This window comes from Thermothelomyces thermophilus, chromosome 3 (assembly GCF_000226095.1).
Source record: "Thermothelomyces thermophilus ATCC 42464 chromosome 3, complete sequence".
Lineage (NCBI taxonomy): Eukaryota > Fungi > Ascomycota > Sordariomycetes > Sordariales > Chaetomiaceae > Thermothelomyces > Thermothelomyces thermophilus.
The window spans coordinates 3,030,459-3,053,798 of NC_016474.1; the positions used below are offsets into that span (position 1 = coordinate 3,030,459).

At 55.9% G+C, this 23,340-nt stretch overlaps 6 protein-coding genes across 6 annotated transcripts; 3 read left to right on the forward strand and 3 right to left on the reverse strand.

Moving 5' to 3' along the window:
• Positions 1 to 869: 869 nt before the first annotated feature.
• On the reverse strand, positions 870 to 2,979 carry MYCTH_2304768 (uncharacterized protein). The gene is made up of 11 exons (XM_003663138.1): positions 2,815 to 2,979; positions 2,658 to 2,754; positions 2,575 to 2,595; positions 1,962 to 2,500; positions 1,818 to 1,899; positions 1,748 to 1,759; positions 1,673 to 1,691; positions 1,439 to 1,619; positions 1,204 to 1,379; positions 1,065 to 1,149; positions 870 to 980 (listed from the first exon to the last, which is right to left on the reverse strand). The coding sequence occupies exons 1-11, from the start codon at positions 2,843 to 2,845 to the stop codon at positions 952 to 954; spliced, it is 1,272 nt and encodes a 423-aa protein (XP_003663186.1). The 5' UTR covers positions 2,846 to 2,979; the 3' UTR covers positions 870 to 951.
• Positions 2,980 to 6,802: 3,823 nt separating this feature from the next.
• Positions 6,803 to 9,160, forward strand: MYCTH_67390 (fatty acid elongase-like protein). The gene is made up of 2 exons (XM_003663139.1): positions 6,803 to 7,904; positions 7,973 to 9,160. The coding sequence occupies exons 1-2, from the start codon at positions 7,140 to 7,142 to the stop codon at positions 8,552 to 8,554; spliced, it is 1,347 nt and encodes a 448-aa protein (XP_003663187.1). The 5' UTR covers positions 6,803 to 7,139; the 3' UTR covers positions 8,555 to 9,160.
• Positions 9,161 to 10,123: 963 nt separating this feature from the next.
• MYCTH_2304780 (uncharacterized protein) lies at positions 10,124 to 11,478 on the reverse strand. The gene is made up of 2 exons (XM_003663140.1): positions 10,778 to 11,478; positions 10,124 to 10,694 (listed from the first exon to the last, which is right to left on the reverse strand). Exons 1-2 carry the CDS (start codon positions 11,258 to 11,260, stop codon positions 10,299 to 10,301), a joined length of 879 nt encoding a protein of 292 aa, XP_003663188.1. The 5' UTR covers positions 11,261 to 11,478; the 3' UTR covers positions 10,124 to 10,298.
• A 1,439-nt stretch (positions 11,479 to 12,917) lies between these two features.
• MYCTH_2315255 (uncharacterized protein) lies at positions 12,918 to 14,579 on the forward strand. The gene is made up of 4 exons (XM_003663141.1): positions 12,918 to 13,293; positions 13,352 to 13,517; positions 13,577 to 13,866; positions 13,931 to 14,579. Exons 1-4 carry the CDS (start codon positions 13,273 to 13,275, stop codon positions 14,048 to 14,050), a joined length of 597 nt encoding a protein of 198 aa, XP_003663189.1. The 5' UTR covers positions 12,918 to 13,272; the 3' UTR covers positions 14,051 to 14,579.
• Positions 14,580 to 16,165: 1,586 nt separating this feature from the next.
• MYCTH_2304786 (uncharacterized protein) lies at positions 16,166 to 19,044 on the reverse strand. Its single transcript, XM_003663142.1, has 2 exons — positions 17,420 to 19,044; positions 16,166 to 17,224 (listed from the first exon to the last, which is right to left on the reverse strand). Exons 1-2 carry the CDS (start codon positions 18,792 to 18,794, stop codon positions 16,407 to 16,409), a joined length of 2,193 nt encoding a protein of 730 aa, XP_003663190.1. The 5' UTR covers positions 18,795 to 19,044; the 3' UTR covers positions 16,166 to 16,406.
• A 477-nt stretch (positions 19,045 to 19,521) lies between these two features.
• Positions 19,522 to 21,408, forward strand: MYCTH_2304788 (uncharacterized protein). Its single transcript, XM_003663143.1, has 3 exons — positions 19,522 to 19,641; positions 19,710 to 20,566; positions 20,620 to 21,408. The coding sequence occupies exons 1-3, from the start codon at positions 19,617 to 19,619 to the stop codon at positions 21,313 to 21,315; spliced, it is 1,578 nt and encodes a 525-aa protein (XP_003663191.1). The 5' UTR covers positions 19,522 to 19,616; the 3' UTR covers positions 21,316 to 21,408.
• Positions 21,409 to 23,340: the final 1,932 nt, after the last annotated feature.

Consider the following 23,340-nt stretch of genomic DNA (forward strand, 5'->3'; position numbering starts at 1 on the left):
TGCTGAACTTGCTCTTGTCTAATACGCGGCCCAGGGCTTCCCCCAAGGAAGCCAGGGCGCGCGCATCCTGGCTCAAGAACAGCCTCGGTGGTGGGATGGCTGAGCGAATCAGGCAGAAGACGATTGAATGAAACGAACAAAGGAATACAAGAGAAGAAGAGAAAAAAAAATGGCTCTACCATTGCTATGTTCAATGACCGCCCCGACACTCTGCCGCTTGTCCGGGGATACAACCGTGTCCGCATGTCTTCAGAACAGAGGAAGCAGAGAGGAAGCCCCGGAAACAGGCCACAACGTTCATCTTACCTAGAATTCCTGAAAGTTCTCGAGGAAGTTACACGGCAGCGTTTGCATGCCGCTGAGTTGTGGTAGAAAACATCTCAAGTCTGCAAGGACAACATCTCCAAGCCACTGTGGTACCCGGCAGGTTTAGCAATTCCGGAGTGGTTGTGAAAGTTGAGAGCACAAGAAACTCGGGAAATTTCTTGGTGCTTGATCAAGGTGGATCAAAACAGCTGGCAACAGCTGAGCATCAAGAACCTGACAGTTAAGTGTCATGAGAGGCTACCGGGTTAGGGTTCGCGAGTCTAACGCCTTGCCCTTCCCGTTGCCGACAAGCACTGATATCCGCGTCTTAGCAAGAAAAGTCTATCATCTACAATGCCATTTCTTCCCGCCGTATGCTCCCGCAGCCCATCTCCAAGTTCCGAAGACTCGGTCGGCCGTTCTAACCGCAATAGGTCCATTCCGGAACCAGCTGTTCAGTCATGTTCGTCGTCCGCCATGACAACGGTCTATGCTTTTCTACTCATGGGAAGGGTTAGGGTGACTCTATGGATCGATCACCTAGTCGAATCTCGAACTGCTCCGAAGTCGAATATTAAAGGCCATTGGTTAAGCGACCATGTCCGAGATGCATGTCGTCTTGATCTCGACAAGTAAATCGCCTGCTTACCGGTAGATCATGTCGTCGCGCGCCGCTATCGTGTGTCAGTGACAAGGCGATAAAACAAACCTCGCTCATAATATTGCAGAGGTGAACTCGGAGGAAGGGTGTCACTCACGTCCTGTTCCAATCCACTTCACCGGAATGCCAGTGTACTCCTCGATAAAATTGACGTATGATTGCGCTTGTCGCGGCAAGTCCTCCTACACGGCGTTAATAAAGACATGGTAAAAGCAAAGTCCCGTGAGTAGACTTACAAATTTTCTCACTGACGTCGTCTTGGTCTGCCAACCCTCAAACTCCTTATACACGACCTCGCATCTCTCGAGGTAGCCAAGGTCAGCCGGGAAGTAATCGAGCTCTTCTCCGGTATCGGGGTCTTTGTAGGCCACTGCGACCTTGATCGTTGGGAAGGTGTCAAGGACGTCGAGTTCTGCAGGGACTTGTCAGCATCCCGCCACCAGCGACTACCTCAAAAAGCACGGGCCATACTTGTCAGGTTCCATGACGTGTAGTAGTTGACCGAGGCCGAGTACTTCAGCACGACGAGGTCGAGCCAGCCGCATCTCCGCTTCCTGCCGGTCGAGACTCCCCATTCGCGGCCAATTTCTTGCAGCTTCTTGCCTGCCTCGCCAAGGTCTTCTGACTTGAAGATGCCTTCTCCAACTCTTGTCTGTTATGCGTCAGCGATGGCAGCAATTGGGGAGATTCAGGGCAGATACGTACCGTGTACGCCTTTGCAACACTGTCAGAGAGGGTTAGTAACACATATACTGCGACACAATGAGTTGAAAGACTGACCCGATAATCTCCCTGAAGAATGACCTGTTAGCAACCGTGTAACTTGACTCATGTATTGCGTGCGACCTACTTGATTCCCCTGGGGTTGACGGCGAGTCCGGTAATGATGCCACCCAAGCCGGTGTTGCTGCTGGTAACGAACGGATATGTGCCTAGAACTCCTATCAGCGCTCGTCCTCGCAAGCCAGCCAGCCAGCCAAAAAGAAGAGCTCACCGTAGTCGATATCCAGCATAAGCGCGTTGGCACCTTCGATCAGGATGTCGACCCCCTTCGCCTGCGCCGCGTGCATGTAGTTGACGGCGTCCACGACGTACTCGCCCAGCATCCCGCGATACTCGCGGAAGCGCGCAATCTCCTCCTCAACATCGTACTCGAGCAGATCACCGAACCGCTTCTTGTACCCCTCCGCCAGCCTGCGTAGCTTCCTCTCGAAGGTTTCCTGGTCAAAAATCTCGTGCACCCGGATCCCGTTACGAGCTGCCTTGTTGGCATACGAGGGGCCAATGCCGCGGCCGGTGGTACCAATCTTGTTGCCCGCGAGCTCCTTCTCCTCTAGGCCATCGACGCGGGCATGCAGTTCGAGGTTGACCTGGGCGCGGTCGCTGACGAGGATGTTCTTGCGCACGTGCGATAGTCCTTTGGCCTCGAGGGCGGCGAGCTCCTTGAAGAAGGCCTCGACGTTGAAGACGACGCCCGAGCCAATCAGGTTGGTGCATTGCGGGTTAACGAGACCAGAGGGTAAGAGGTGGAAGCTGGTAAGGGTATGAGGTTATTTTGCGATTCGGGAAACAGAGATGGAGGGGAAAGGAGACTGATGGCTTCGTACTCATAGGACACGCCATTGGCACTGCAGGCACGCTTGGTTAGCCTCGTACGACCCGGGGATCCCACATGGCATGGGCAACGTACATAACAGAGTGGCCGGCATTATGGCCACCAGCAGCGCGGGCGCAGACGCGAGCTTTTTGGCAGAGGATATCGCTGAGCTTTCCCTTGCCCTCGTCCCCTGTGCGCGGACCGTCGAGTTAGTAATGCGGACCGAGTAATCCACCTAAAGACGACCTACCCCATTGGGAGCCCAGAATAATGGTCGTCATGTTCGAAGAAGGCCCAAAACGGCAAGGAAGCAGTCCCAATTTCGCGATCCGCTCACAACGGGGGGAAAATTCTTGCGGAAGTTTAAAACGCTCCTCTTTGACGCCGATACGCGGGGTTGGTGGGGCAGACCCTGAGTCACCCGGCGGTGCCGCTGCTCGCTACCGCCAAAACGCGGGGCAACTTTCAGCTGCCCAGCAGCAACTAACGCGGGGACCATGGCTGGCAGGGGCCTTTCCACACCAGGTGTACTCTGTATAATGCGCAAAATATGGTAACCTCTTCTCGGCTCCGAAACCGGTGCCAGTACCTTACCGGTGAATCAACGCTGGACTTGGCCCGAGCAGTTGGTGCAAAAGACAAACAGTCCAGAGAAGTTTCAAATTGCGCACCTTGCCCAGGGTCTAATTATTGAAATCTGAAGACGCTTGACCACACCCATCCATTCGATGTCAATACGAGCTGTGGCGATGATTTTTTGAATATCTCCGTTGCTTGACAGCTTACGGGTTTTAGCGCTCCGTTCGTCCGATCCGCGGAAAACCGTCCATTCAAACAATCATATTCAGTGCTTCACGGACCGGAAACGGTATATGCACGCCGGTGCTGCGGTTCCATTGCTCATGCGGCTCTCTTTCTCCTACGTCTCGGACCACGCCGACCGCCGCTCTCGATGGACTGGAAATGGCTGGTCTCCGAATATGGGCGCGGCAGATTGGATCAAATACACCGATCAGTGGGACATTGATTAAACCATGTGTCAGAATACCTACTTAAGTGCAATGGCTGGAAGCAGCAATTGTGGCGTCGCTTTTGCAGTTTCACACCATGTATATCCCACTTTCTCAACGGCGAGGCAGTACCCGAGATTATTGTATCCCAGAAGGCCATTGATTGTCTCGGAATCGGATGGTTTACGTAGAAAACAGTGTAGGACGCCGGTAGTGCGACCGTGGTTGTTACAGGATTGAGGTCTTCGGAGGCTAAGTTTGGCCGACCCACCGCTAGGGATGACGGACCGGGGTTCAGCATATACAGTACGTATTTACGGACGTAGAGAGCTTCTACCAGTGCCTCCGGCACTTGACATTAATCAACAACCATCACCACCACTTCTGAGGACCATACGAGAGTTCCAGCAGTGCCTGCCGCAGCGCTCATACCGCTGTGATTGTCCCGATTGCAGCATACCCCGCCGTGCTGTAGCAGTGGTCAACAATGTCGCGGAAGAGGAAGAATCTACTTAGGGTGGAAAGATGCCAGCGTCTCAATAGGTATACACGAGACCAACATGTTCAGGGCAAATGCAAACCTCAAGATTTTGTGATCTAGATTCACATCACAGGAAGCAAGGAGGTTCTCTTCCATATCATGGCCAAATCCTCTATACCCGTGACTTGTCTCACCAGCCAATGTATGCCACACTCCACTCCCCCTGCGGTGCTCTTTACTCGTGTTACGCATGAATGAGGGCAAACTCGCTGCAGAGATGTACCTGTAGCTAGGAGCGACCAAGCCTAGACGATGGGCAACGCGGTATCGCGAACCTGAATCACCATAACCAATGGCTATGGATCGCTCTATGATAGTTGTACTGGCTGTAATGACTGGGTTAGTTGTGGTACTCCGTTCTCGTTGGCAGACGTAATTTAACGTAGGAATATGTGATTACCTCCGGTCGTCTGCGCGCCGGACTCATAATTAGGGCGCTAAAGAGGTTTCGCTTCATACACTCTTACGGGCCTAGAAGCGGCGCGCGAGAAGCGGACACCAAGCCAGGGGACTAACATTCCAATCAATGTCTTCTTTGAACATTCATGCGCAGTCTCGGCGTCTCGAGGCCAGAGAGCACAAAACAGGTCACTCCCAGACACGCACAATTGCTAGGAAAATGCACAAGCATGACGTTAATTTCCAAGAATAGATGTCACAATGTTCCTCATTGTAGCCGAACCTGTCCAATGCTCTCCGAATAGCTCATCCATACCTTAGCTTCAATGACTGCCTGAGTTGTGCAACCCGTGCCGACTGCCACCGCTGCCCGAAGACTTCTTTATTAGTGTCAATGCTCTACTTCAGAAGATAAGCTCCTTTGGCGAGCACTGTGAGCGCTCTACTTCGTACGATGCTGTTGTCCCACAAGACAGCGGCTTTGCAACTGCCAACTTCCATATATCTTCTTCCACCTTTGACAATAAAGCTACCTAACCTACGTACCTAGTGAATGGTTACGTGCTCTGTCACGCGTACAATTTACTGCATGGCAGGATTTTGGTGTTTGTAGATGTAATTAGGAAGGCTTAGTCGTGTGCTCTCGAGCAAAAAGAGTGGATCGCCACCTGCCATTTACGACAATCGCCCAGGGCAAAAGCCAATCAGCACACGGCATTGAGTATGTACGGACGTATGTACATACCTATGTACTGAACACATGTTGCGACGAAGTGAAAAACTCGCACTTTGTGGTCTGTCAGGTTGTTGCCCTTGAGAATTACAGCGTGTTCGGCAAACATCGATTCTTTGCTGATTGTTGCCCGATGACGCCACTCCGCTGTCTGTTGAGATACAAACAGCTTATCCAAACCTGTTCGGGATGAACTGCTGGGACTGTGAGTTGTTGTCCGGAGTTCCGTACATACAACCGAAACCCGATCCCGTTTTTTAAAGTCCTCTCCGCCCAATTGTTCATATACTCTCGGTACATACCTACATAAGGTAGATATCTACCTGCTAGTCGATGGATATGGAGTACGGATTATCCCTTACAAGCGCTACTCCGTAGCACTACTAATAACTAAGGTACCTACCTGAGATTGGGAGGGCGCTATCGGGCCGAGCGTTCGGGATTCGAATCCACATTACTGCCTTTCGCAGGTGTAGCGTACCCTACATACGGTACTACTCCGTAACTTGGTAGTGATTCGAGGTTCAAAGGACAGCTGAGGCGCTCAACCACTGGACCATTCATTCTGCAAAAACCTGTTCTAGTGGCGTCCCCGATTCTGGATACCCATCACATGCAAGCCCAAAGTGTTGGGGGCCGACTAGCTCTGAGTGAAAAGTGTTTGTTTACACTAAGGTTCTGCGAACTGAAAAAAGCCCCACCAGTGGATATCGCGATCGCGAGCCTAGCAAGGCGAATAGCGGACAGTTTTCCGGAAATCGCCAAGACATATCAAGTCCCGGGGAAGCGGAGAGCTAATCATGCAGCTTCTTGAAGGCCGTTGGGGAGGAGTGGGGCCTTGCCCTTTTTTGTTGAATTCAATTGTCCAATGGGAGCGACGTCCTAGCCTTGTCCCTGCCTCGGCAGATCGACTTGGGATGGAGCTTTTGGACTACACGGCCGAGAGGCAATTGCCATGGATTCGCGGGTTCATGACCATTTTAACTTTCGGCAACGAAGCATGTGACAGTCGCGAACGCGCTGCATCCGAGTGAGCGGTTTATCTTCGCGTTGTCCAAGTGCCTCACGCCGGCCCGCTGACCGCATTGAGGAAGACTCGGGCGAGTCGGATGCCCGGCGCGCCCCACAACTCCCTCGGTTTGCATGATCCCCATAACCCAGAAGAGATCACACATTATACAACTGCATAGTGCACGGCTTATCCGGGTTACTTTGGCGGCTGCCAATCCGTTTGGCTCAATTGGTGGTGCTGAGCATCACGGCGCCCGCGGACTGCCGAGACAGGCCTGCGCCGTGCCTCGGCCAGTGGGGAGTGTTTGTTATTTTTTCCCTCCCCCGAAGGCCAGATTCGCAGCATCCCTGGGATATGCTGTTGATGGAGAATCATCATGTTGCAGTTTTCCTGCAAGGCCCACGCTAATTGATTGTTGTATCCGAGCCAGCCGAAACTGAACGGAGCGCGCGAGGAAGGGAGGGAGGGGCGCGAAGAAGCGCCTCAACGGGAAGGTAAAAGATGACCCGCGTAAACAATCCAAATTTTTTTAGGCGGCGTACAATTTTCGCCTCGTCCTAGGAACTGCATGTGTGGTTGCTTGCCCCCCCAAACTTTCTTTTATTAGTCCTGTCATTGGGATCCTGGCTTTGTTCTCGTCCTCGTCTCTCCATCTTCACATGCGGTGTCTGTCTCGCCTTCTCTGATCCTAGCGAATGCAGGAGGCGAGTCCACAACTCTAGCGCTGGTGTGTGACGTGCATACTTAGCGGGAAAAGCGTTGGGAACTTTCTTCTTCCTCACATAAACGAAACAGTGGCCCGGCCACCACGCCATTTTTCTCTTGGAAGTCTCCTCGGCAACTCGCAATTGCGTTGATCGTCAGCCCAGAAGCCGCAAAGATGGCCTTCGAATCAGTCACGGTATCGCTGCCGCAGGCATCCCTCTTCCGGTTTCCTCCCAACCCCAACTGTGGCTTCGTGCCCCCGCCTCCGGCCGGCAGCACCTCCTTCGCCCCACCAGTCGACATCCCAGACCACGTCTACCACGCTTTCCTCGACCCTAAGGTTCCCATCACCATCGCCGCTGTATATGCTGTCACCGCCAAGGCGCTCAACGCCTACAATAAGTCCACCGGCAAGAAGCCCTGGGCCATCAGCAAGACTTTCGCCTTCCGGTGGTTCGTCATCGCCCACAATGTCTTCCTGGCCGTCTACTCTGCTTGGACATGGTGGGGGATGCTGGGTACCTTAAGGCGGAGCGTCATCAGCCCCCTCGGTCCGCAGGGAGTCTCGGGTTTCGTCGATTCGCTGTGCCGGGTCAACGGAGCGGCCGGCCTGGGCAACGCCGCTTTCTTCAACGACGAGACCAATTCCTGGCAGACCTTCTCGCCCGAGGCGGTGCTGAATGAGGATGGCGTCCCGAGCCGGTTCTCCGCCGGGCGCATGTGGAACGAGGGCCTCGCCTTCTATGGCTGGTTGTTCTACCTCAGCAAGTTTTATGAGGTCTTCGACACGCTCATCATCCTCGCCAAGGGCAAGCTCAGCTCGACCCTGCAGACGTACCACCATGCCGGCGCCATGATGTGCATGTGGGCCGGCATCCGATACATGGCGGTGCCTATCTGGATCTTCGTCTTCTTCAACTCGTTCATCCACGCCCTGATGGTAAGCTTGCCCTGCCGCTCCTTGTGAGCTTTGGAACGAAAGTGTCAAACTAACCGGATACCGCATAGTATACGTACTACACCGTGACTGCTTTCAACATTCGTGTGCCCGTCTTCGTCAAGCGCAGCCTGACGACGATGCAAATCACTCAGTTCCTGGTCGGTGCTTCCTGCGCCATGATTCACTCCTTCATCAGCTATACCGTCCCGGTGATCACGGGCTCTCAGACCGACGCCCCCGCCTCCGCCGCCTCTGCCGCCGCCAACGGTTCCATGGCTGCCGCCACCGGCGGCGTGCTCGACACTGTCAAGGGCACCTACGCACGCCAGTCGGTGCGCTGCATCACGTCGAGCGGCGAGACCTTTGCGGTGTGGCTCAATGTGTTCTACCTCGCTCCGCTGACTTATCTCTTCATTTCTTTCTTCATCGAGAGCTACATTCGTCGTAGCAACGCCAGTCAGCCTAGCACGCGGGGCGCCAATGCGGGCGTCGCTGCTCGCCGCCTGAGCAACAACGTTCAGCTTGCCGAGAAGGCCGGTTGGGAGGCCGCAAAGAATGTTGAGCGCGAGGTGTACGGCGAGAGCAACGAAGAAGCAGTCGTTTCCGGAACCAAGAAGGCCAACGGTCGGGTGCTGCGCAGCCGGAAGTAACGGTGGACGGTGACACGCACGGCAACGGCCAAGGGAATGACACAGCTGCCTCCGTCCGAGCGAGCATGCATTGTCGCCATGGTCATTTGTGTGTGAACGCCATATACCACCCACGGTGGGCCCATGGCGGGCCCATGGCGGGAAACGTCCGAGGAAGCAATCAACCCTTGGGCTCGGACACACTCGGTAGGACGGCCGACGAGGCGCGTAATCTAAGGGCGGTCGGCCCGCCGACTTGATGATTCATGACGAAGTCATGAGCCAGTTACGAAGATATTTTATACTGTTGATGCACACCCATTCTTCTTGGTCGGGGGCATATATCTCTGCGCGGTAGACACACTGTGTTGGGTTGCAGATGGGAAGGACGTATGGGAAATGGTCATCAGCGGTTGTTACATGGTTTTCAATGAAGTGAGGCAAAAAGGGGGGAGTACAGCGTCAAGGACTCGGGTGAAGGTGCATTTGCATTGCGTTAGTCTTACATATTTTGTCTCTTGTCATCAGATTGGGCTAATCGGGTACGACGGGCTAAAAGGGGAAAGGAAAGGGCAAGTCGGTACCTACAACGATATGCTAATATGAAATGCTTAAGAAATGGCACATAATGTGAGCTAGGCAAGTATGACAGATTGTTTACTGCCATGGCTTCGGTACTTAGACGCACAACAAAGCAGCTCTACCCCGTATCGTTTTGGATGATGACCATATGCCGGTTGCGCAGCTTGCCTCCGACGATATGATCGGTGGCGTATGATCATAGTTCTCCAGTCTTGTTCTCTGCTCTCTGCAAGCGCGCCAAGTCGGGACTCGGGTACGGAGCATAGCCACACATCAATATGGCATCGGTCAAAAAGAGCAGTGTGAATCTATCTATCAGAGAGCTACCTCCGTACTTCCGCTGTTTATTACCTCGAAACGACATTACCAAATTCTCTGCTTGATCCAATCAATGTTGAGCTAGATAACAGCGGCGACAGATGACTGAACAATCAAGGCCGACACCAAACGTTAGCAATCTGTCATGTCAAGCTCATCAGCAGATCATCTCCACTGGCCAGCCCTCCGCTCACGTCCGGCCCTACTTCGTCCCGAGACCCAACACCACCTCCAACGTGATGAACTACCAGAGAATAGTGGCCCCCCTTAACGCCTCTAAACTGAAAAGAAAAACAGCAGAACGCCAATGCGCAGATGCATCCATGCAATGCCCCGAGCGAAACCAAGAGACGAAAGCTGTGAGAAATGCAGAGGCTTGTCAGACGGCCAAGACAAATCAAATCAACCTCTCAACCACCCCCCTTCTCAAATCCCCTCCCCTCCCTCTCACCGCAAGGGTATATCCTCCACGCGCCTCCGAATCATCGCTCCCCAAGAGTGTTGAGATTTTCTGAAGAATGAAAAATTGCCACGCCCCTTCTCAGCGTAAACATGTGATTATAACCAAGGAGCTCCCTGGTTGCGCAAATGCGGTTTCTCCAAATCTTGGGGAAAGATCAAAAAAAAAAAGTAATAAAAAAGAACTCCTCCGACTCTATGCTGTAGCCGTCTAAGCCTGTCTGTCCCGCCGGTCTTCATCATGGCGTCTGCCAGTTCTGTCATTGCGCAAAAGAAGACTGCGCACAGATCTCTCCTTGCTCGCGCGCTGTGGCAGCCCCGTCTTTCGAAAGCGCCGTTGCCATCGTTGGGCGTTGAATCTTTAGTGTTGTGCCTGGTATCAAAGGTCCTTCACCGGCAACCGACGTTAAAAGGTGCTCCAGTTCCAATCCCTCGGCACGCTGTGGGCCGCATCGGGCGTGTGAAGCGGCAGGCTGCCGATGCCGCCACCGGTAGGTGACGCCGCGACGGGGGTCGACGGAGTGTCGGTCTGGCACTGGCGAATGCCCCCGGTCGATTCGCGCCTCGGCGGCTTGCTCGTCGCCAAGCGTCGCCACTCCTTGAACTGCGTGTAACAGTGGCCGCACGCCCGGCTTGGCGTGCCGCGCGGGTTGAAGTTGGCGTCCTGGTCGAGGGGGATCTCGTAGGCGCTGTGCTGGTCACAAAAGATGTTGCCACACTTGCGGCAGTGATGGCGCCGCGTGAAGTAGCTGAAGTGGCGCTTGCAGGTCGCGTGGTCGCAAATGGTCGACTCGTGGTCGGGCTGCAGGAGCGCGTCATGTCAGCATGGGTGCACGATGGAAAGAAAGACGGAGTCGCGCCGGCATCACGCGGGGAGAAACATACCTTCCAGTGCTCCCGAGTGGGCGGGCCTGTAGGAACTGGGAACTGACCGAGATCCCAATTGCTGTCAACGAATTTCGCGCTGTCGCCCGTGGACCGCCTACTCAGCCGGCCGAACGCGCTCAGACCGCCGAGGCTCATAAAGCTGCTGCTACTTGGGCGCAGGAATTCCTCGGTCGTGCCATTGTCGTCCTCGGGCTGTGGAGGAGCGGGCGGCTCCTTGGATGGGAACTCGGTCGGGCGTAGCACCGCGGGGACATACAGAGGCCGGATTTGGCGGGTGAGATGGTTCTTGGATGATGTCGGTGAGATGTTTCCCGGTGTCCCGAGCGGTGAGAGTGGAGAGTTGAGTTGGGTGGACGTGGGGTAAGCAGTCGCGATAGCAGGAGGTTGAGATGGAACCTGCTGTTGGGGGTGGTATTGGGGGCGCTGCGGGTAAGCAGCGGCGTAGTAAGGAGTCTGCTGCTCTCCTGGAAGCCGCGGCATTATGAAATCGGTCGCCATGGGGAAATCGCGATCGCGCGGCTGATTCCCGAGCTGGTGGTACGCGGCGATGTGGTGCAAGTGATAAGATAGTGGGGGTCAACAAACACCCACGCCCAGACGATTGAGCTCGCTTTCCACACCGAGTAAAACCACGGTGAGCGACGCAAGGGCCTAAAATGTCTCCTTTGAGATGCCTTATATAGGTATGTTGGAGTAGGGCAATATATCGACGGCCAGAGAACTGGGACGAATAGGAGGAGTGGCGAAAGGATCCCGGTCGGGAACAACAGATCGGGCACGGTATATTGATGCCGCGAGGTAGCAGCACCGCATGCAAGATGCACACCGACGCTTGCTCGGTTGGTGACGGGTATAATCCGTAGAGTTGTGTCAACCAAGCTGGATGAGACAAACAAGCCAAGTCAGTCCTCGCCTTGGACAAGTCAGAGGAAAGTACGAACAGTTCAGAATCGTCGTCGAATGGCAGCGAAAGGGCACGGTGGCTGGACACGGAGACGAGGGCGACGAGTCGAGGGCGTTATCTTTTCTTATTACGGGTGGGGCGGGAGCGCCGAATGGGAAAGGGTCCATTGTAAGAATGCTTGGATCCGAAGTGCCATGGAGATCTCTCCGCGGGCTGGGCAGCGAGTCGCAGTGGAACCCGCCGTCGGGAAGCTTGTGGGTGGGAGAAGGAACGTCCACTTGGTGAAACCCTGCCCCTGTTCATGTTCGGGAACGGCAAGTGCTCATGCTCCTCGGCCAGGTCCCAGCTACAACTAATAAGAGCGGAGAGCCATGCATTCAAACCGAGAAGCGCAAATGCTGGGGCACGTGTCTCGTCACAATGTCGTTCGTACATACACAATCCTAGCTGTCCGCGGGAAGCAAATGATTGAAACAATTGTCGGGGATCGCAACGGTGACCAAAATCCATGATGCCAGGATGATTGTTTGCACGTCCCCTCCGTGCTGGGAATATGGAGACCGACACTGTGCATGGCATCCATCACGTTTAGACCCAGAAACGTCCCGCATGCGCATGGACCCTGACCCCTGCGACAAGATATAGTGTACGGATTACTGCGTAGAAGGGTGGATGCCCTCCTACTTCCCGCGTCCGAAAACGCACGCTGACTCGGTCAATAACGTCAAGTATTCGAGAGCACACAAAAAGCGAAGCGATTTTGATGCCAAGGGTTCGAGACAGAGAAAGACAAGTTCATATCACCGCACCAGAGACAGTTCCAAGAAAAGTGACGCGGTTCTAAGGGGATCCATCTGACGAGCCTCTCTATCCCTCGGGTACGGATGCTTACTCCGTACCAGTGACGACTTGCAGGTAGCGGGTCGGTAGGAATATGCAACTGCCGGTGTCTTTCTCGCCTTACACTAGTTGCCTCGCGTCGCTTGTCGCACGCTGGCTGTTCTAAATTATATCTCAACTGCTTAACTGCAAGCATTGAGTTGGGTGACCGAGAGGCCCCACAGGGCCGGACAAGCCGTTTCAAGCCCAAGTGGAGCTTGAAATTGGCCGCCTCCAAGTGGCCCAATGGTCGGTAGCGGCAAAGCTTTTGGCCGAGGCAGCCGGAGACCCCGTTCTGCGCCGCTGGGGCCTGGGGGTCGCACCTGACTGTTGGACGTCGCCGACTTCCAAGTTCCAGAACGTGGCAACATAACCTCAATTCTCGACAATTTACGGCGAACCAGCAATATCATTCGCATTAAGTGACTCTGCACTGCCTTCTAATACCTTCGACACGAGGTCCGTCGTCCGACAAAGAGCGATATAAGTACTGGTAATCTGAGGGCCAAACGCGAACTGGTTTCCAACCCCCGCCCAGGCTCGCCCCACATCCCCGAGCGCTGCCGAAGTTCCTCGCCGACTCCGTGACCTCTCACCTCGGTGCCCTTGCTGCAGGCGATCCACTCACACCGCCTGGACCGTACGCCGTATATCCCACCAGCCCGGGTTCGCGAGTCCCGACGAGACAGGCCAGCACAACACCGACACGATGAAGCTTTATTACGTCGGCGTACGTTTTCCACGCGGCGCCTGACCGTGAGGGAGCTTGACGGCTAACACGGCACCAGGTTCTCGACAACTCCAGGAAGCCGGCGGTGCAGCTGTGCGCCGCGTACGAGCTCAGCGACTTCTCACGCTTCACCAGAAATGAATATGGAAACTTCATGACCATGATCAGCAAGACGGTGGCCGAGCGGACAGGGCCGGGTCAGAGACAGAGCGTCGAGGAGCAGGGTGCGTCCCAGATGCGTCGCCCAGACATTCACGTGCCGCCGCGCTCACAAGTGCCCCAGACTACGTTGTCCACTGCTATTCCCGATCCGAAGGCGTCGCGGGGGTCATAATCACCAAGGACTATCCCCACATTGCCGCCCACAGCGTTCTCTCCAAGCTCATGGACCAGTTCCTGTCCGAGGTCCCGCTCGACACGGTCAAGGCCGCCCGAAACGACGGCGATGTCTCGTTCCCCGCCGTGCAGGATTTCTTGAACAACTACCAGGATGCCAACCAAGCGAGCAGCATCGCCAGGATTCAGCAGGAGCTGGATGAGACCAAGATCGTGTTGCACAAGGCCATCGACAGCGTACGTATTCGCGGCGGAGGCTGATCTGCTTTTCGAGTACGCCGGGCGCGCTAATCGTTCACAGGTCCTGCAACGTGGTGAGAAATTGGACGACCTCGTAGCCAAGAGCTCCGACCTGAGCGCGCAGAGCAAGATGTTCTACAAGTCGGCCAAGAAGCAGAACTCGTGCTGCCTTGTGATGTGAGCCCTTGAGGGTGACTAAGAGCAGGCCGCGCCCTGGAACGGGATTCGGAACATTGGACCGCCGTGTCCTCCCTCGGCGCCTCGACTGAGATAGGATGAATGCTGCTTCTCGCGTGGCTTCCTTGACGGTCCTCAACCGACATCTACCGCCTTGGTGTACCACTGGTGTTTTGGCCCGGGCCCAGGGTCGACGAGGAGTGGCCTCGATACTCACTCGAATCTATCCGCCTGGGTGATATTTTTGGCCCTGGAGCCGGCTTTAGCCCTTTGGTCTCTCAATTCGCTTGGGAACGGTCGGAAGACTTCACCTTGGGCCCGACACGGAGCCGACAAGCCGCCGGACAGCTTCAAGAAAAGGTTTCACCGAATCATGGGCTCAATCAGGAGAAGGTAGCTGTGGTGTTCGTGATGGATCATCCAGCTTCCGCGCCCTCGCTCTCGTCCCCGGCGACAGCGACAGCCGCTCGGATTTCTGTTATTACAATACCCCGATAGATGAATGATCTGTACAAGAATATCGATGATCTTTGTCTGCTAGCTTTCTGTGAGAGTGAGGTTCTACCTTTAATCCGTACAGTACGACATTACGAATTAGTTAATCTGGTCGGTCTCCGTCATATCAACATTACCGTTACACTGCATGCTCCAGATTCAACCTGATGTGCCGCGGGAGCCGCCAAAAGTCCTGCTTGGTACTCTCCTAAAGTGTGCATTTTGTCATCTTGTCTTGATTGTCTCGAGTACGGAGCCGTGTTCGGAATACGCAATGAGAAATTTGGGGGTGGGGGGTTTGATCAGCTTGGGATCCACCAAGACCTGCCCTTCCGCGAGAGCCTCCGTCGGACTTCAAGCCCTCACAGTCTTACACTACGGAGCAAGGACATCCACCAACCACCTCAGCTTTTGACCAAGCCGTGTAAGACGGTCGGTTTCTCCGACCGCATAACGTTGTGAGCCATTCATTTTGCACCCTCACCGCCACACCACACTCGACTCGAATACGGAGCGGAGCGGAGCGGACGTGGGAAATTCAAGCATGTGAGCGAGAGCATTTTAGCGACACAAGGCGAACGGGCACAGGGTAGGCGCTGATGGGGGCAAATACTTAGGACAGAAGAGGTAGGTTTCGCTTTCCTTCTCTGCCAAAACGTTGCACTGCATAAGGTCGGACTCTCCACCGGTCCATGGCTACCCTTGTAGTGGCCTGACGGAGGAGAAATTGACGGAGTGTGATTGAGAGAAAAAGGTTATCGTCGAGTCCTGATTGGCGAGGGCTGAACAGGTTTGGGTAAGAGCAGTCTCCGTCAAGCCTCGTTCTGCGTCGCCCGTTTTGGTTAAGTTGTCATCCATAATCGGTAGTGTACACTACACAGTACGGCGTACTGTGTATCCTATCCACAGTAATCCGTCCAAACGGGCCAATCTGGCGTTGTTTGCGGAAGGTGGTGGCGGCTCAAAGACAACGGAGGGGGAAAGGGGGGAGGGTTAGGAGGGGCGAAAGGCGGGGGAATGCGGCAAACCGAGCATCGGATGGTTTCGGCCTCTCTGCTGTTTCGCACACGTACAAACATCCCTATCTTACTTACATAAGACACCTACAAACGGCGTGCATTTCTTGTGCAACATACACTACACTACAGACTCGGCGCGCGTTCAACGACGGGGTCGCGTGCGATGGTGGAGGAACGTCGGTGAGATGGGCGAGCGGATACTCCGTAGCGCCGTCTCACTCTCCCTCCTGGTCCTCCCCACAATTGCAGCAGCAGCAAGCAGCCCCTTGGTTCCCGTTACGTCATGGCAACAAGGGGGACCCGGACGGGCGCGGCGTTCGAGCCCCCGTCTGCGTGCAGCAGGAACGAGAGCGTGGGCGACGTCCGATTGTCGGTTGTTTGAGAGTTGATACACTTACACAGTACACTACTCTACACTCCTCCTGAGAGTTGGGGGTTTGATAGTTAGTGTGCAAAAAGAATGAGCTGGAACTTACTCAAGTTGTTGCAGTTCAGGGGTTGTTGATACAAGTCTTGTCAGGCACCTCTCCGGACGGGGCTAAGGTTATCCCTGCTTCTCTTGAGAGTAAGTAAGTAACATTCCGCCTGCGAGGGCAGAACATGGAGTGGAAGCATCCAAGTGAGAGAGAAAGTATGGGATACTCTCGTGTAAAAAGTGCACACAACCTGTTGTGAATCGATTGTTGTCACATAGTCACTAATTACAGACAGCCAAGTCGTTTATGAACGCGCCCTTTTCTTCCCATGCAAATGAACACAACTGGTACTCCGTACATACGATACAATGCTTTCCCTCCCCAACTCCCATCAAACAAACAATACAAATAGGAGTAGTGTGTGTACCCTCTAACCACGGCTCCCGTCTCCTTCGACCCAGCGCCCGCTCCTGCCGCCCTCTTTGAGCACCACCCTCAACCCCTCAATCACCATCCCCTTATCCACCGCCTTGCACATATCGTACACCGTCAGCGCCGCCGCGCTGGCTGCCGTGAGAGCCTCCATCTCGACCCCGGTCTTGCCGTCGCATGAGACGGTCGCCGTGATCTCGAGCACCCTACTACTACCATCATCATCATCATCATCAGTATCCCCCGCCCCCGAGCTCGCCGGTTGCGGCGGCGGCGGCGGCGCGACGAGCTCGACCTCGGCGTGCGTCAGCGCGATGGGGTGGCAGAGCGGGATCAGGTCGGGCGTGCGCTTGGCCGCCATGATGCCCGCGATGCGCGCCGCCGCCAGCACGTCGCCCTTCTTGATCTGGTTGTCCCGGATCAGGGCGAGCGGCAGGGGCGAGGAGAAGCGCACGGCGCACTTGGCCTGGGCGGTGCGCCTGGTCGGGGTCTTGTCCGAGATGGAGACCATGTGTGCAGAGCCCGAGGCGGTGACGTGCGTTAGCCTGGGGGCGGGGCCTGCGGCGTTGTCGTTCTTCTCGCCGACGTCGTTGTCATTATTGTTTTTGCTTTTGTTGTTGTTGCTGTTGTTGCTGTTGTTGCGGCGTGTAGAGTTCGAAAAGAAGCGGTGTTGGTGAGTGGTGGCCGCGCTGTTCGTGGTGAAGGGAGGGATCAGTAAGCCAGGTAGGTGCTTTGAGGGTAGAGGCCTAGACGGCAAGCCGGCATGATGCCACGACAGACGATTCCGGGTGCGGCCCGGGGGTGACGTTGGAGCATCTACAGTTTCTACTTAGCGCTCGTCTGACCGTACATGCCTTATCCAGATGTTTGCGAGATGCCCCCGACCATGAGATGCCATGATATGCCCCCAACTCCGCCCAATGCTCGACAGGAAGATGAAAGGAAACCACCCCCCCCCCCCCCCAACCAAAAAAAAAAAAGAAAAAAGAAAAAAAGGACAAAGTCACCCACCAATCAGTATCATCGGTCGGTTTTTCATGTGCTCCAGCTCCCCGATCCCGGCATGCTTCTCCTTCTTCCTCTTGACGGCCATGCCGATGACGTTGAGGAGCTCATCCGAGTTAGGCACCACCAGCGGCTGAGAGGCAGGGCTTGGGGGGCTCTCTATCCTCTCCAAGGCCGCCTGCTCCAGCGCTTTGAAGGCCGTCTCGTCAATGGGCTCGCCCTTGTTCACTCTTCGTATGATATCTCGCAGCGAGACTTCGGCATTGCCAAACAGACACACCTTGAGGTTCCCATCGCTGGTGATCCGAAGCCTGTTGCATGTCCCGCAAAAGTTGTGAGTCATGCTAGTGATGAAGCCGATTCTGCCTGTGAAGCCGGGCACTTCGAATGTCTTGCTCGTGTCGTTCCTGTGGCCCTTAACCCTCCGCAGGTCCGGGTATCGGGTCCTGATCAGGTCCAGCATCTCCTGGTAGCTGAACATCTTGCCCTCGCTCCACTTGTTGCCGTCAAAAGGCATGTACTCGATAAAGCGCACCTCGACGTCCCTCTCGCGCGTCAGTTCTACAAAGGGGAGGATCTCGCGGTCGTTGAGCCCGCGCATGACGACGCAGTTGATCTTGAACTTGATGCCCGCCCCCGCGCGCTTCAGCTCGAAGATGCGGTCCATGGTTTTCTGGACCGCGCTGAACCCCGCCCGCCGCGTCATCAGCTGGAACTGCCAGGGATCCAGCGTGTCGAGAGAGAGGTTGACGCCCGTCAGGCCTGCCTCGACCATGGGTTCGAGCTTACGGTGCAGTGAGAGTCCGTTGGTGGTCAGGCACAACTCTCGCAGTCCGTGGGCGCGTAGCGCTCCGATCTGCTGCATCAGGGGCACGATATCCCGCCGCACCGTTGGCTCGCCGCCCGTGAGCCGGATCTTGGTCACCCCCTGCGAGACGAAGAGGGAAGAGAGCATGACGATCTCGGGCGTCGTCAGGAGCTCCCGCGAGGGTGAGAGAGGCACGCCCTCCTCGGGCATACAGTACAGGCAGCGTAGGTTACACCGCTCCGTGACCGAGATGCGCAGATAGTCGTGCTGTCGATGGAAGGAGTCGGTCAGGAACTCGGAGAAAGGCTTGGCATCCCGGATGCGGTCTCTACGCGAGCGTGCCGGATGCACGGGGGACTGCGCGGAGCCATTAAGATCCTGGCCGTCTAAAGAAGCCGGCGCCCCGGTTGCTGGCATGTGAGAGCTTGGCGGCGGCGACGGTTCGTGTGCGTGAACCGCAGCGGCTCCGGATGCGAGACGTTTCGGTTGCAGCGAAGCCCCTCGACTTCTCGTGGTCGGCTGCACCACGCCGGACCGGAGCCCGCGAGTGACGGAGCGCACAGTCGCTGCCATCGTCCGACTTCGCCACTTCAGCCGTCGTAACAAGTTTTTTGTTGCTGGTGAATCTGGTCCTGATCGGAGTGCCGGCGCATGTCGTGGGAATGAATGGGAAGAGGCAGTGCTATGCTCTGTTATCAACTCGGCCCTCGGGCCCTGGTGACATAACGCCCTCTCGTTTGAGGATGCTCTCCTGTTGGTTTGCCGGAGATAGGGCGAGCAGGCGCCGGCGGGATGGCAAGCGTTGACTCAGCGCGGGGGCGGGAGGTCTCCGCGGGGCAGCAGAGGCGGGATTCGGGCGAGCAGGTGGGCCCCGGTGCTGCTCAACGGTTCGGAGGGCGGCGAGACCCCCCCAGAGGGTCCAAGCTCTCTCCCCTCGGAGCCATTGTTGGGCTTGGCACTGGTGGACCTGCTAGTGTGTACGGACCTATACCTTAGGTGCTTGGGGAGCGGCAGCGGCAGGCATTGGCTGGGCAGGCACGCACTCTGACCCTCATTTCACAAGCCAGTACGGAGGTAGTAACTAATACTGCGCAAGCTCTTCTGGCAGTTTGCTGTTGTATGTATGTACATACATACATACATACGTCGCTGCAGTGTTTTGGTTCTGCACCGCGGGCGCACAGGCCGTATCTGGCAATCTTGACCTTGTAACACTCGGAAGGCACGAGTTGGAGCAGAATAGGCAGCAACGGCAGAGCCGTCCCAATCTTTCCAGCTTCTCCATCCGGAAGTACTAGTGGTTTGATTGCCGCCACAGCCGTCGACCTTCGTCTCTCGCTCGGCCGTAATTGTTCCTCCGATCACTGTCGAAGCTACGACCGACCAAGTTTCACGATGCACTTTTCACACCCGGTCAAGTGTGAGTTCTCCGGGCCATTCTATATATAATTGAGGCAAACAAGAGTCCAGGGCTCTGACAGTCAACAGCTTCGGTTCACTCCCTGCCAAGCCCAGATGGCAATTACATCGCGACGGTCTTCGCGTCCGTTGTCAATGTCCGAGCCGTTGCCGGACTAGGCGTGGTCAACGTGGTCAAGCTGGGCCACGACTTCGCGGGTCCCGTCCTGAGCTTCCAGTGGTCGCCCTCATCTCGCCTTCTGCTTGTTGCCGACGCCGAACGAATCCGAGTCGTGTCGGCGTTGGACGACAGCTTTAGTGCCACCGTCCGGAATCATGCCATCCCTGGCACGAAGCCGGCATACATCGGTTTCGGCGCCTCAGACGCCGAGATGTGTGTGGTATCTCCGTTCGGCCTCAAATTCTGCGTCTTCGACCTTGCCTCATCCAAGACGACCGAGATCGGCAATCCCAAAGTCTTCTCTTCGTCGTCTGCCTCCAACTGTTTCTCCTTTCGACCCGAGACACGTCACCTTGCGCTGCTGACAAGGTCCTCGGGTAGAGACATGGTGAGCATACACAGCTACCCGACCAGGGAATTACAAAGGTCCTGGGCGCCCGACACCGTCGATGCCCAGGCACTGGCTTGGAGCCCAGACGGACGATGGCTGGTAATCTGGGACTCGCCCGCGCATGGCCACAAGATCCTGTTCTACACTTCTGACGGGCACATCTTCAAGTCATGGACGGGGCCTGCCAATCCGCCTCCGGAAGACCGAGATTACGCCCTTGGGGCTGGGGTAAGGTCGATGGAGTTTTCTGCAGACGCCCGATACCTTGCCGTCGGCGATTTCAGCAGGTCCGTCTGCCTGCTCAACATGGCCTCCGTCACCGAGACAATGCGGCTCCGTCACCCGAAAACTCTCATGCCCAAAGAAACCCTCCAAGTATGTAGATAAGGCGACTTCACTATGACTACTTTGCTCATCATGTCTTGCAGGTCTGGCAAGAGCAGATTGCCGTCTCGCACGCGGGACCTGTCATCCACACTTTCCTAAGGACGACGCAGGGCATCTCTCCAGCGCCAGCCCTGAGGGATAATTCAGAGCCAGTGTCTGGCTGCACCTGGATTTCATTTGATCCTTCCTCGACACTCGTCGCCACGCGGCTCGATGACTCCCCCAGTACCGTCTGGATCTGGGACGTGCAAGCTGCCGAGCTCCGCGCAGTGCTCTTATTTCACGGAAATGTAGCCAGCCTCTCCTGGCACCCACAAATTCCAGAGACCCTGCAGATCAGATGCGAGGGCGATCAGTACAATGGCCTGGTCTTCGTCTGGGATCCTCTTTCGGAAGGGCCCCGTCCCCTCGATTTTGCTCGGCACTTGCCTGGCGGTAAGGCGGGTGGCAAGCAGCGTGCCTTGTGGCTCGGATCGAACGAGTCAAGCCCTCCGTCGGTTTTCTTCTCGGACGCCCATAACTACGTGCTTGCATCCCTTGGAGATGCAGACCAGATCCCGCCTCCGTGGGGCGACCACGAGTTGTCTGGGCAAGGCCCGTTGGCGGGCGGCGGCTCTGACCGTGAAGAGTCGCCCCTCAACCTGGTCCCTGCACCTGACGCGAGACCTGAGGTCCCGGACCTGGGAGGAGATGGCGACTACAGCGAACTCGAGGATACGTTCGTCTACAAACGGTAGGCAGTCGTAGTCGTCCAGTCCGCTCATTGTGCCCGGCTGGCGTTAACGCTCTCTGAACTCCGGGCCAGGGCGACGTCGCCGAACCAGCGGAGCCGGACGTGTTCCGGCATTCCTCCGCACAAAGCTATCGAGGAACGCGGTCTGGTCCCTTGTCGACTTTTGCTTTAGTGGACCATCAATCAGCGATGGTAGTCGACATGTGCAGGCCTGCTCCCTTCAGGATTAGCTTAAGCATCAAAAAAATTAGCACCATTCGTGGACGTTTGGGTCGTTTGATCAAACGGAAAATGGGTGCAGAACCCCCCAGACGGCTTGGGGCCTTGTTGCTTATTCCCTTCGATTCCCTTTCGGGGACAGAGGGTCAGTTCAGGCCCCAACGTCACCGCTTCCGAAAGGCCCTCTCCGATCTTTGTAGATCCATTACACCGATTGGTCGTCTCAGAGGGACTTCGACAGTATCAGGCCGGGGCCAAAGCCTTCAGTTGACAAGCACGCTTCCCCATACTCTCACTTCCCGTTCGTCCGCAGAAATGACGAGACTACAAGATTTCACAAGTTTCTCCGTCCGTTTTACTAGGATGGGAGGTCAGACCGCATCCGCAGAGCTCAGCTTGTTTGAGCGAACACGAGGACGGATACCCTTCCAGGCATCAGCAAGTCTGCCAGCCAGGCAAGCACTCAGACCTGTGTCTCGAAATAATATGTTGCGGAAGCTCGCAGGACGTTCGCTTGGTGTGGAGGTCATATTAGTTAAATCTCCAAACCGCCTACTCAGGACGCCTTGAGCAAGGGCGTAACTACTCCGTGATAGCGCGCGCCTGGCGACGGCCCAAGAAGGGGTTGAGAAGACCAGCGGGCTGTGGCGTTCACAGCAGGGTCCTGGGAACGCCAACCCAACCCCACCACCTCACCCGCTCAAAGTGTCCTCGGCGGCGCTTGCGCAAGCCCCAGCAGGGCTGTTTGACATGCTAATGCCTGCTTGCGTCCCTTCGAGCCCATCACACAACCCTGAGTGTTGATTATCGCCGACTACATGCTGTGTTCGCCGAGTCGCTCCAGACAAACAAACCTCGTTGAAGCCCGCACAACCTGTTGGCAGCAGCATCCTGGTTCCTGCTTGGATCCGCGACGAAGCCGACCCGGCTGATTGGACTGACAGGGGGGCCAGGCGGGGAGATATTGACGCCACCTCTTTTCTTTGGTTGAAGAGGTTCGGCTTTGCGAGCTTCGCGGATGACAGAAGCACAATCTCGGGCCGGGATCTGTCCTGTTCAGGGCATTGCCTGCACCACCATGTCAGATGTTCAACCAACTATCTCTCGTGCCGCTCAATGCGCGCCGACCTCGGTATGGCCCGTCATTGCACAGCTTGAGCTGCCACGATTACGATCGAGGCTGGTCGGCTCTACCAGAGTCGGTTGCCTGTCTTAGGATTGGGGAACTTGGCTCGGAAAGAGTTGTGACAAGTCGTTCATGGCGGACAACCCTCCCAAGCAAAAAAATCCTTGCCCTCACTCGCTGTTGGTATCCCTGGCAATGGACGTGGTTCACGGGTCTAAACCCTTTTTTTCGCAGAGTCAGCTGTCCGAGTCGGGCAGTTGGCTTTTTAAAGAATGGGGATCGTCCAACTAATTGTCAAGTAGCTCCCAGAGCTCTTTTGTCAGCTCGGGTCCTAGGCTGCTGCCAGCTCAACAACCGGATAGGCCTGCTGGTGGCGATATCGTCTTTCTATTGTCCTGCTAGATGGGAATCTTCTCTTCAACTGAAGAAACAGTAGCCCACCATCTTTCCTGTCCGCCGGCATATCTGCGAACTTTCGGCCGAGCATCAGACGCACCAAACCCTTGACTTCGCATCCCGAGAGTCGGAATCACCCCTGCAGACGAAACCGGTTGGGAGCCCCAGCCTTGTTTTGGATGGCTTGTTATCACCTTCAGTACCCGATACCTCGTGAAACTCTGCGGCACCCAGAGGGCAGCACGCCGCCACCCACTGCAGGCCGAAGACAATAGCAGCGCCGTGCCC

Bases quoted from the DNA above. Each gene is read 5' to 3' on its own strand.
- MYCTH_2304768 (XM_003663138.1), bottom strand. From the start codon at position 2,845: ATGACGACCATTATTCTGGGCTCCCAATGGG. The intron at 1,380-1,438 runs GTATGGCCCGTG...AAGTCCCTGCAG, and splicing joins CACGTCATGGAACCTGACAA to AACTCGACGTCCTTGACACC. The intron at 1,150-1,203 runs GTAAGTCTACTC...AACGCCGTGTAG, and splicing joins CGACGTCAGTGAGAAAATTT to GAGGACTTGCCGCGACAAGC.
- MYCTH_67390 (XM_003663139.1), top strand. From the start codon at position 7,140: ATGGCCTTCGAATCAGTCACGGTATCGCTGCCGCAGGCATCCCTCTTC. The intron at 7,905-7,972 runs GTAAGCTTGCCC...GATACCGCATAG, and splicing joins CGTTCATCCACGCCCTGATG to TATACGTACTACACCGTGAC.
- MYCTH_2304780 (XM_003663140.1), bottom strand. From the start codon at position 11,260: ATGCCGCGGCTTCCAGGAGAGCAGCAGACTCCTTACTACGCCGCTGCT. The intron at 10,695-10,777 runs GTATGTTTCTCC...GCGCTCCTGCAG, and splicing joins CCACTCGGGAGCACTGGAAG to CCCGACCACGAGTCGACCAT.
- MYCTH_2315255 (XM_003663141.1), top strand. From the start codon at position 13,273: ATGAAGCTTTATTACGTCGGC. The intron at 13,294-13,351 runs GTACGTTTTCCA...ACACGGCACCAG, and splicing joins TGAAGCTTTATTACGTCGGC to GTTCTCGACAACTCCAGGAA. The intron at 13,518-13,576 runs GTGCGTCCCAGA...CAAGTGCCCCAG, and splicing joins ACAGAGCGTCGAGGAGCAGG to ACTACGTTGTCCACTGCTAT.
- MYCTH_2304786 (XM_003663142.1), bottom strand. From the start codon at position 18,794: ATGGCAGCGACTGTGCGCTCCGTCACTCGCGGGCTCCGGTCCGGCGTG. The intron at 17,225-17,419 runs GTGGGTGACTTT...TAGAAACTGTAG, and splicing joins CCGACCGATGATACTGATTG to ATGCTCCAACGTCACCCCCG.
- MYCTH_2304788 (XM_003663143.1), top strand. From the start codon at position 19,617: ATGCACTTTTCACACCCGGTCAAGT. The intron at 19,642-19,709 runs GTGAGTTCTCCG...GACAGTCAACAG, and splicing joins CTTTTCACACCCGGTCAAGT to CTTCGGTTCACTCCCTGCCA. The intron at 20,567-20,619 runs GTATGTAGATAA...CATGTCTTGCAG, and splicing joins TGCCCAAAGAAACCCTCCAA to GTCTGGCAAGAGCAGATTGC.